We start from the raw sequence: 12,135 nt of genomic DNA, 5'->3' as shown, positions 1-12,135 counted from the left end.
ACGGTTCCCAAAGGGGAAAGGTATGGGGGAGGGGTAAATAGGGAGTTTGGGGCTGAAATACATTCATTACTATATCTGAAATACGTAACTATACTGCGTAGCACAGGGAAGTGTGCTCACTATTCTGTAAGAACTTAAAGAATTTGAGAAAGCACAGATGCATGTGTGTGTATAACTGAATCACTTTGCTGTGCGCCTGAAACGAATGCAATTGATTGTCAACTATATCCAAATACAAATGAAAGAAAATAAACTGGAATCTTCTATACTTACTTAAACTGGTTAACTTCAAGGCTGCAGGAAGTGCTGAGCAGCAATTCTCTGATTTATGTCTCCTGGCATTTGCTAAAGAATACATTCTTATTCTCAGGACAGCTGCCCTTACCTGCTGCTTGAGCGCCTCCAAAGATTCAAATTCCAATCTGGCCAGTTTCATCTGGATATGCCGTGGCTTATCAGGTATGGCAAATGCAAGGATGAACTTCAAAGCCAGGAGCATGTGCTGAAAAGAAGAACAAGCACACGTTGCCGGGACACCCTGGACCATGTGGGCAAGGAGGCAAGTTAGCGCCGAAACACTGCGATCCTGCTCATTAATCTTGGGTCACTTCCAACTACTGGCCTGTGATGAGCCACAGATCAACCAGGCCCGTAACTTCTATTCATTTCACCCTACTGTGGCCACTCAATCATTACTGACTTACTTTGCTTTCTTCTTTTAAAACCAGTTATTCCCTTACAATGATACCATATGCTAGGCTCAATGAAAAATGAAGTTTGTTCTAAAAAGTCTACCACAAAATGCATTCTTCTATTTGTGTCTTAATTCCCAGTATATTTAGGGTGCCACATGTGCACTCACATGTTTCTCTCTGTGTAACCACACCCTCCGCTGTGCTGTGCTTCAGGCTGAGTTACATGAAACATGCATGTGCCTTAAACAGCAGGGGCCTTGAGTCCTCTGCTGCCCCAGCAGTGTCTGCTGCAGTGTCTTTCATGAAATGACAATCAATAAGTATTGATGAGCTAACTGACTAATGTACTACTTTATGCTGCAGGCTCCATATATTGTGAGGCAGAATACAGACAGGTAGAGTATGTCCTCTCTCTTTACAACACGGGAAACTTAGAACCTGGCTATTTTATTTCTCTTCTCTACCAACGCCATATAGAGGTTCTCTAAAATAATCATATGAGGTTTGTGATTATGCTTCTTTCTCTGCAGAAATAAGCCAGCAGGGACCGCTTCCTCTGCTAAGTCTGCTGCTCAGACGTGCAGCCTCGACTCAGTGTTTCTCTAATGCTGCCATCATCTTGTGACCCAGGGCCAACACCCACAGAAACCTGAATGGTTGTAAGAATAAAGTTGCCTCTTTGATGATGGCATGAATTAGTAAATATCAAAGGCTGTAAAATAAAAATTCAAGGTAGGTATTAGGCATGAAGAAAACCACTGAAGGAGAGGGAACAGCCTCTAAGATATGTGGCACTGAATAATTAGCAGAAAAGACAGTTTAAAAAAAATAAGTGATTTCTTTATTGTGATATTTTCAAATGAGGGATGAAGGATAATAACATGTGGATATCTCCTGGGAGAAGCATGAAATAATGGAGGAAATCAGCATCATGCCAGAACAAGCAATAATTCAACACAAAGACTTGAAAACCGGCAGAAGCCCAGGGCAGGCCGGGGACTGCCTGGCATTAATAGGAGGTCTGGAATGGACTAGGGAAGGGTAGTCTTCTCTGAAATGTGACTGTCATGATCAAAGAAGGCATTGGAAGATACTGACTAGGTGTCTGGAATGTGAAAACAAGGAAATAAAACAGATGACATCATGTGTTGCAATTCTGAACCAAGTGAATTAACAGGAACCTGGATATAATCTACAAATAAGAAATGAATAATTCAGAAAGAGCTATACTGTATCATTATTTCATCCCACTGGACTACTGAGATATAATTTTATATAAGACTTAACCTCTTTAGCAGAAGAATTAAGGCAGGAAATCGCCTTTATTTTTTATAAATGGCGTGGTGTGCCCTCAGGTTGCCAGAGCCCCACCATGATCCAGGCATGGGCCCTGTTCCATTTCTCCTAACAAGTCTGTCCCCATTTTCTCTTCTTTGGAGTCTCAGTAGTAATTGCTGAGAAAGAAGACCCTGCCGAGGTTTTCCCTTGCACACAGGGGACTTATGAGATGTGTCAACTCTTCTTTGGGAACCAGGATCAGCTACTGGGAGACCGGGAAAGGCTGCCACAGACCTTGGTCCTCATGGTTTTCATATGCTGCTGCTGCTGCTGCTAAGTCGCTTCAGTTGTGTCCAGCCCCGTGCGATCCCATAGACGGCAGCCCACCAGGCTCCCCCGTCCCTGGGATTCTCCAGGCAAGAACACTGGAGTGGGTTGCCATTTCCTTCTCCAATGCATGAAAGTGAAAAGTGAAAGTGAAGTCACTCAGTCATGTCCGACTCTTAGCGACCCCATGGACTGCAGCCTACCAGGCTCCTCTGCCCATGGGACTTTCCAGGCAAGAGTACTAGAGTTGGCTGCCATTGCCTTCTCCGGGTTTCCATATGAAATGTCCATAAAACTCTCTTGAATTGAAAAGAACTTGATATTGATTAGACAATACTAGTTAAAACAGGAGGTCATTTTAACATGGTTAACACACTTACATAGCAACAACCTTTGGGGTTCTCTATAGTGAACCACTCAAAGGAGAAAGGGAAAGATATACCCATCTGAATGCAGAGTTCCAAAGAATAGCAAGGAGAGAGAAGACAGCTTTCTTAAATGAACAATGCAAGGAGAGATAAGAAAGCCCTCCTAAGTGAAAAATGCAGAGAAACAGAGGGAAACAATAGAATGGGAAAGACTAAAGATCTCTTCAGGAAAATTAGAGATACCAAGGGAACATTTCATGTAAAGATGTGCACAATAAAGTACAGAAATGGTATGGACCTAGCAGAAGCAGAAGAGATGAAGAAGAGGTGGCAAGAATACACAGAAGATCTGTACAAAAAAGGTCTTAATAACTCGGATAAACGTGATGGTGTGGTCACTCACCTAGAGCCAGACGTTCTGGAGCATGAAGTCAAGTGGGCCTTAGAAAGTATTACTACAAACAAAGCTAGTGGAGATGATGGAATTTCAGTTGAGCTATTTCAAATCCTAAAAGATGATGCTGTGAAAGTGCTGCACTCAATGTGTCAGCAAATTTGGAAAACTCAGCAGTGGCCACAGGACTGGAAAAGGTCAGTTTTCATTACAAGCCCAAAGAAGGGCCATGCCAAAGAATGTTCAAACTACTGCACAATTGCACTCCTTTCACATGCTAGCAAGATAATGTTCAAAATCCTTCAAGCTATGCTTCAACATGTCCTATCTTTTTGTCTTTTCATACTGTAAAGCTATGACCAACCTAGACAGCATATTCAAAAGCAGAGACATTACTTTGCCAACAAAGGTCCATCTAGTCAGAGCTATGGTTCTTCCAGTGGTCATGTATGGATATGAGAGTTGGACTATAAAGAAAGCTGAGCACTGAAGAATTGATGCTTTTGAACTGCGGTGTTGGAGAAGACTCTTTAGAACCTCTTGGACTAAAAGGAGATCCAACCAGTCCATCCTAAGGGAAATAAGTCCTGAATATTCATTGGAAGGACCTATGTTGAACCAATACTTTGGTCACCTGATGTGAAGAATTGACTCATTGGAAAAGACCCTGATGCTGGAAAAGACTGAAGGCAGAGGAGAAGGGGATGACAGAGGAGATGGCTGGATGGCATCACCGACTCAATGGACATGAGTCTGAGTAAGCTCTGGGAGTTGGTGATGGACAGGGAGGCCTGGAGTGCTGCAGTACATGAGGTCACAAAGAGTCGGAATGAACTGAACTGAGGCTTCAACAGTACATGAACTGAGAACTTCCAGATGTACAAGCTGGATTTTGAAAAGGCAGAGGAATTAGAGATCAGTAAACTGCCCACGTCTGTTGGATCATAGAAAAATCAAGAAAATTTCAGAAAAACATCTACTTCTGCTTCACTGACTAAGCTAAAGCTTTGACTGTATGAATCACAACCAACCGTAGACAGTTCTGAAAGAGATGAGAATACCAGACCACCTTACCTGCCTCCTGAGAAACCTGTATGCAGGTCAAGATGCAACAGTTAGAACCGGACATGGCACAAAGGACCGGTTCAAAATTGGGAAATGAGTATGTCAAGGCTGTATATTATTTAACTGATACGCAGAATTCATGATGTGAAATGCCAGGCTGGATGAATCATAAGCAGGAATCAAGATTGCTGGGAGAAATATCAATAACCTCAGATATGCAGATAACACCACCTTAATGGCAGAAAGCAAAGAGGAACCAAAGAGCCTCGATGAAAGTGAAAGAGGACAGTGAAAGAGGTGGCTTAAAACCCAACTCAAAAAATTAAGATCATGGCATCTGGTCCCTTCACTTCATGGCATAGAGATAGGGTAAAAATGGAAACAGTAAGACTTTATTTTTTGGGACCCCAAAAATCACTGTGAACTGTGATTGCAGCCATGAAATTAAGAGATGCTTGCTCCTTGAAAAAAGCTATGATGAACCTAGACAGCATATTAAAATCAGAGACATCGCTTTGCTGACAAAGGTCCATATAATCAAAGCTATGGTTTTTCCAGAAGTCATGTATGGATGTGAGAGTAGGGCAGTAAAGAAGGCTGAACACCAAAGATTTGCTGCTTTTGAACTGTGGTGCTGGAGAAAGCTCTTCAGAGTCCCTTGGACTGCAAGGAGATCAAACCAGTCAATCCTAAAGGAATTCAACCCTGAATATTCATTGGAAGGGCAGATGCTGAAGCTCCAGTACTTTGGCCACCTGATGTGAAGAGCCGACTCACTGGAAAAGACTCTGATGCTGGGAAAGACTGAAGGCAGGAGCAGAGGGCAGCAGAGGATGACATGGTTGGATGGCATCACAGACTCAGTGGCCATGAGTTTGAGCAAGCTCCGGGAGTTGGTGATGGACAGGGAAGCCTGGCATGCTGCAGTCCATGGGGTCGCAAAGAGTTGGACATGACTGAGCAGCTGAACAGCAACTCTACAGTGTACTTTCCTAAAAATACCCTATTAGAAAAAATGCTTTTAAAAGCCCATATGCAGAGAAATCATTTTCTTTAGAATTATATTTTCAGCATAGGTTCCCAGTAGACCTACTTATTTCAAGCTTTTAACTTCCCACTGAACAGCTCCAGGGTCACGCTCTTGAAGAGCCTCCACAAGCCACACAGCCAAGCATTCTTCACTGGCCCCCGGCACCACCGAAAGCCAACAAGGAGGCAGCCCTGGGTGTATCCCCTCTGTTCACGACTAAGTGTCCTTAACACTGCAGCAAAAGAGATGTTCTGGCTCCCAGTCTAGGTGGGGAGATGAGTAAAGACAGGCCACCACGTTGCCATGTGGGAGTATTACTGCTGGGTCTACACTGGGACCAGGGGCACTTAGACCAGCAGGAATCCCAACTTTCACTAGGTCAGAGAGGATTCCCTGAAGGAAGTGAGTTTGAGCAGAGACCTGACCGATGAGAAGGAATTATCTCAGCAAGGAGAAGGGGGCTGAAGTGTTTCCAGAGAGAGGACACACACATAAAGGGCTGGGGGTGCTGAGGGGAGAGGGGTTGTAGAGGCAACCGGAAGCCAAGTGACACGGGAGCTGCATAACCTGGCAGAGGAGTGAGGCGGAGCTGAAGGCATGAATGCAGATGACTCCATCAGACTTCTCTGGCTGTGGTGGGGGGAGTGAACAAGTGTGCAAGTGCAGGCAAGTCAGCAGGGACACTGGAGTGTGCGGGAGAGCAGTGGGGCTGCAGCTCCAGGAATCACTGGGGGGCTCGTCAGCAGAAGTTAAGGGGACTCGTGCACTCAAATGATAAGCCCAGGATGAGGGGCAGTTGAAGGGGAGGAGGGGTCTGCACGGGCTATAGATTTTTAGCTATCTGGGGGAGTGTCTAAATGCAGATAGACATCAGCACGCGGTGTGATAGACAGGTCTCAAGTTCGTGGGAGGGCTGGAGGCAGAGATCTGGGATCACTGATGTGTGGGCAAGGGGCCGATGAAGCCACGGGAATGGACGAGTTGCCCAAGGCTGTGCGGTGAAGGAGAACAGATGAGATGCAGTGAGACGACGGCGGAGGATGGAAGCTGGGAACCGAAACATGAATGACAGGCAAAGGGGAGGGGTCAGCAAGAAGCCTGAGAGCAGCAGCCGGGGGCAGGCAGAAACCAGGCGGCTCCGGAAAGACGCACGCAAAGCGGAGAGAAAGAAGCCAGTCAAGGCGGGTGTTGGAAGGTCAAGTTTACACGAAGCCTGAGGAAGAAAGTTTTGGGGTACCCAGCAGCAGCCTCCGGTGGCCCTGGTGGGAGTGGTCACAGAGGCAAGACTCAGAGGGCTGAGAAGAGCCTGGCGGGTGAGGCTGGAGGAGGGAGGGACCAGCGACAGGCTTCAGAGAGTCTGCCTGTCAAGGAGGGCTGAGGGCCCAGGGCCCATCTGGAGGGAGGCCTGGGCTGGCCGGGGGTTTGCTCTTTAAAGATGTAAGTCCTCAACATGAGAGAGGCTTTGGGGCAGAGGGGAGCACGGTCAAAGCTGAAGATCCTGGAAGGAGTCCCAGGGAACAGAGCCAGGATGAGTGCCAGGTGAAGGCTAGCCATAAACAGGGAGTCTGCACGGTCCCTGGCGAGGAGCGATGGGTGACCATGAGTGTCAACAGTACTGAAGGGAATACGTTTGAGACCACAGAAATTTAAAAGGCATTTATTGCTTAGGATATGCAACTTAATACTTAAAACCAGGATGGACAGGTGAGAATCACATGTAGGGTCCTCACTTTTCTTTCACAGAACTAATTGCAAATCATCAGTAAATATCCTTTCCTCAAAACAGGTAATCACAGTCCTCAGCGGGGGGCGGGGGGCGGGGGGGGGGAAGGGTCTCAAAGAACAAAATAAAAATGCCAACTCTTTTAGCTAGACTGGAAAAAATATCAACATGTCCATAATGAAAGTTTGTTTGGATGGTGGCACTTTGGGCGATCTCTTTATCTTTAGTCTTTAACAGATATGCATTATTTTTGTGCAGGAAAAAATATTTACGTGGAAAAGAACACAGGGATTCTACTCCTCATGTAACAGATGAACTACACGGGCCCCACCTGGCTCCTAACCCATCTGGTCACCACTGCCCACGTGCCCAGTAAATAGACCCAAACCACACAACCTGTAGCTCAGAGAGTCTGGCTTTTAATCTCGAGCCCAGGAAGCTGGAGACAGCAATCACTGTGCATTCGTACAGTGTGCAAATACAGAGTGCACTGCTGCAGGGCCAGATTGCTTTGATGGTGGCCTTCTTTCACTTTATCTCTCAAAATCTTCTGAACATCGATTATTCCCCCACTTGGCTACAGTTTCAGAAGTTCCACCTATTACAGATTTATTTAGATTAATGCATATCATCTTTAAAAAGTGAAAATACTCTGGGAGGGTTAAGAAGCACCACCATTCACAAATTATTAATTTAATTGGCTGGAGTTAGCAGACATTCTGGGGCTTCCCTGGTGGCTCAGCTGGTAAAGAATCTGCCTGCAAAGTGGGAGACCTGGGTTTGATCCCTGGGTTGGGGAGATCCCCTGGAGAAGGGCATGGCAATCCACTCGAGTATTCTTGCCTTTAAAATCCCCACAGACAGAGGAGACTGGCGAACTACTGTCGGTGGGGTTTCAAAGAGTCGGCCTAAGTACAACCAAGTACAACTAAGCACAGCACAGCAAACGTTCTCTCTCACTGTATACGCCCCCCACCCACCACACCATGAGTGCTAGGAAGTGGGATGCGGAAGGCACCACCACAGGAACTTCCACACACGGAACCAGCTTCAAGGAAGAGGGGTAGAGAGAAGCAGAGACGGTTATGTGGCAGCCTGGATGGGAGGGGAGTTTGGGGGAGAATGGATACATGTACATGTAGAGCTGAGTCCCTTTGCTGTCCACCTGGAACTATCACAACACTGTTAATCGGTTATATTTCAATATAAAATAAAAAGTTAAAAAAATTCATTGTGGGGAAGAGAGAAAAGCAAATCATTCCTTATTGGAAACAAATAGAAAAAAAGAAAGAAGCAGAGAGCAACCCACATTGTCTGAATGATCAGCAAAGGACAAATTAGACCTCGCTTTCTTCTTATTGAGTTCTTATACCAGGATCCAGAATTCAAGATGAGCATCATGATAGATTAAGTAAGCTTTTGTAGTCTAGCCTAGAAACCTAAATAACATTTATAGCACTGTGTTTCAAAAGATCAATTTTTAAAATCTCGTTTATATTTTTCCCACAGAAAATGTGTTCAAGGCTGGGAACTATTTTATGCTAACTGAACAGAGGAAAAAAATTGTAAAAAGCATTTTAGCTATTTTTACTTGTTTTCATAAATAAAAGAAAGCCTAAGATAAAATATAAATCTGCTCAGATTTGAAGAAAAACACCCTCGAAATGAATAGCTGGGCTGGATTTTCATAGCCTGTCTGTGAAAAGAGAAGACATTTTGTGGGCCATGATTGTGATTCTTTGCCAACTATCTTCCTTTAAAATGAAACTCACAAACTTTATTCTAAACAAAGTAAAGGAAAAAAGAAAAAGTGAGGGTAGGGTGGGGCAATGGGTAGAATGCTGAAACTAACCAATACAAAGGAGTTGGCGACCCGTAACAACATGCTTCAAACAGTGATTATAGCGTATCTTCCTGGGAAAGGAACAGGCAGGACCAGAGAAAGTTGGCAGTCAGAAGCTACGCACTATCTGGTGCCAGCGGTAAAGTTCTGCCATCGCCACGTTGCTCACCTGTGGTCACTGCAGGGCTGTCAGACTCTTGGGAGTCTAGTAGCCAGATGCACAGTGAGCAAGTGGAACCATTTTTATAAAAACTAGAAAATTCATAATATGATCGATAGTAGCAGCTGTGTTTGTAGCAGTGTGCCCCAAACCCTGTGTCTGCTGACATGGAAAATGCAAATAGAGATAAATTCTTGGAATTCTGTAAAGCTAATTTGATTTCTACAGAGGTAGGTCTGCCAGGTTACCTCTTTTCATTCAAAGCCCACTGAATAAAAGAAAGTCCTTCAAAAAAGCATCCTCTCCTCATCATCAGATAAATTAAATGCCAAGTGCCAATTAATAAATGATTAATGAAACAGAAAAAATTATTGAATCAAGCACTTAAGGGGAAAAAACTCAGTGATTTTCATTTTAAAATGGTAGATCAAGCATGCACACGTCTTATCCTACCTCCCCAGGGTCTCCTGAAATGACAAAACATATAATCTAAAAAGAACAAGACTGGAAAGCAAGACAATTTGCCAGAACTTCTGGATATAGGGCTTATGGAGTGGAAAGTGCTGCTCAAGTCTCCTGAGACAAAGGCAGGTCCTCCCAAAGGAGACTCAGAAGAAAACCAACGTGGGATTCAGCCTCACAAAAGGAAAGGATTGGGGCAGGGAGTTAGCACCAAAGTGAATGCATTAAAGAATTGCCTTCAGAAAACCTGGGGCCATAGGAGGTCCTTTCTCATGCCACCTTGTGAGACTGGTTCAAGGTGGCAGAGTAGAAAGATGTGTGCTCATCTTCTCCTGCGAGAGCACCAAAATCATGCCACCCTGTAACAGAGAAACCGCAAGTTCTACTGTTGAACTAAAGCCAAAGACTTGCCCTTTAAAGAAAACATGTCGTCTTCTGGGAGAGCTCCTTGGGTGGGGTTGCCAGGCCCAAGAAAGTTGAGACCAAGGTCATACCAGACTCCTACTAAAGACTTGGCACAAGTGGGAGAAAATATCTACTCTCGGCTTCTCCTTCAAGAGTAGAGAAATGAAACATACATTCAATGTTCCATCCTATCAAAGGAATTCCCTAGGAACTGGTTACTGTCTCAATAGACTCAGAGCACTGGAGAGGATCCTTCATACTTTGCGTGCCTGGGGCGGGCGGGGGCAATGAGAACAAGAGAGAGATTGTTGAAAATACCAGAGAAATTGCAATACTAAAGTTAGACACCAGAGGGAGCAAGAGATTACAAACCCTTTTTTCAAAAGATAACAAGCAGTTCTATTTCCAGTTTTTTAAGGAATCTCCACACTGTTCTCCATAGTGGCTGTACTAGTTTGCATTCCCACCAACAGTGTAAGAGGGTTCCCTTTTCTCCACACCCTCTCCAGCATTTATTATTTGTAGACTTTTGGATCGCAGCCATTCTGACTGGTGTGAAATGGTACCTCATAGTGGTTTTGATTTGCATTTCTCTGATAATGAGTGATGTTGAGCATCTTTTCATGTCTTTGTTAGCCATCTGTATGTCTTCTTTGGAGAAATGTCTATTTAGATCTTTGGCCCATTTTTTGATTGGGTCATTTATTTTTCTGGAGTTGAGCTGTAGGAGTTGCTTGTATATTTTTGAGATTAGTTGTTTGTCGGTTGCTTCATTTGCTATTATGGAGAACAGTGTGGAGATTCCTTAAAAAACTGGAAATAGAACTGCCTTATGATCCAGCAATCCCACTGCTGGGCATACACACTAGGAAACCAGAAGGGAAAGAGACACATGTACCCCAATGTTCATTGCAGCACTGTTTATAATAGCCAGGACATGGAAGCAACCTAGATGCCCATCAGCAGATGAATGGATAAGAAAGCTATGGTACATATACACAATGGAGTATTACTCAGCCATTAAAAAGAATACATTTGAATCAGTTCTAATGAGATGGATGAAACTGGAGCCTATTATACAGAGTGAAGTAAGCCAGAAGGAAAAACACCAATACAGTATACTAACGCATATATATGGAATTTAGAAAGATGGTAACGATAACCCTGTATATGAGACAGCAAAAGAGACACTGACGTATGGAACAGTCTTATGGACTCTGTGGGAGAGGGAGAGGGTGGGAAGATTTGGGAGAATGGCATTGAAACATGTAAAATATCATGTATGAAACGAGATGCCAGTCCAGGTTCAATGCACGATACTGGATGCTTGGGGCTGGTGCACTGGGACGACCCAGAGGGATGGTGTGGGGAGGGAGGAGGGAGGGGGGTTCAGGATGGGGAACACATGTATACCCGTGGTGGATTCATTTTGATGTTTGGCAGAACTAATACAATTATGTAAAGTTTGAGAATAGAATAAAATTAATTAAAAAAAAAAAAAAGATAACAAGCAGACTTCTCTAACTGGGAAACTATATGAACGAATCTAGCAAAGACACCATCTCCAGAAAAGGTTTGAGACATTCCCAGAATTTCTAGCTGGGCTGACTAATGGAGGTCTCTGCCTGTACAAAGCTAGTCTGTAAATATTGGGAGAGGTGGCTGTTTTTTCAAGTGCCCAAATCTCAGCAAAATTTAACAACAACACAAACAGGGAAATATGACACAATAAAGAAAAATAATAAATCTCAAAAAAGACCCAAAATAAACAGAAATCTATAAATTATATGGCAAAGAATGCAAAACAATCATCTTAAAGAAGCTTAATGAATTACAAGAGAACACAGATAAAAAACTAATCACAATCAGGAAAATGATGAATAAACAAAGTGAAAATATCAACAAAGAGATAAAACTATTAAAAAAAAATAGAGAACTAAACCAATTCTGGAGCTGAAGAATGCAATAACTAAATTGAGAAGTTCACTAGATGGGTTCAACATCAAACTTGCTCAAGGAGAAGAAAATAACCATGAACCCTAAGACAGCTTACCTGAAATTACTGAGTCAGAAGAGCAAAAAAAAAGAAGATAGATGAAGAAAGCTTAAGATTCACAGTGGAGGGACTTGCCAGGTGGTCCAGTGGTTGAGAATCCACCTTCCAGTGCAGGGGATGCAAGTTCTTTCCCTGGTTGGGAAACTAAGATCCCTTATGCCATGGTGCAACTAAGCCCACACACCACAGCTGACGAGTCCAAGCAGCACAAGCAGAAAGAAGCGCCTGTGCTGCGATGAAAGCCTGCACATGGCAACGAAATCCCATGCGCCTCATCCAGGATCTGACACAGCCAAAAATAAAACAAGTAAGTATTTATAAAAAAGTGA

At 43.9% G+C, this 12,135-nt stretch overlaps 1 protein-coding gene across 4 annotated transcripts in view; it reads right to left on the bottom strand.

Moving 5' to 3' along the window:
* Window positions 1–12,135, bottom strand: part of ANO10 (anoctamin 10) — a 228,247-nt gene that overhangs the window by 55,613 nt on the left and 160,499 nt on the right. For 3 of the 4 annotated variants that reach the window (XM_027522171.1, XM_027522172.1, XM_027522170.1), the window contains exon 12: window positions 386–502. The exons of the other annotated variant lie outside the window; for it this stretch is intronic. In XM_027522171.1, the coding sequence (XP_027377972.1) occupies window positions 386–502 (117 nt within the window). The remainder of the gene's footprint in view (window positions 1–385; window positions 503–12,135) is intronic. 4 annotated transcript variants of the gene reach the window in all.

The sequence above is a fragment of the Bos indicus x Bos taurus genome, chromosome 22 (genome assembly GCF_003369695.1).
Source record: "Bos indicus x Bos taurus breed Angus x Brahman F1 hybrid chromosome 22, Bos_hybrid_MaternalHap_v2.0, whole genome shotgun sequence".
Classification (NCBI taxonomy): domain Eukaryota; kingdom Metazoa; phylum Chordata; class Mammalia; order Artiodactyla; family Bovidae; genus Bos; species Bos indicus x Bos taurus.
This window is presented reverse-complemented; position numbering and strand designations above follow the sequence as displayed.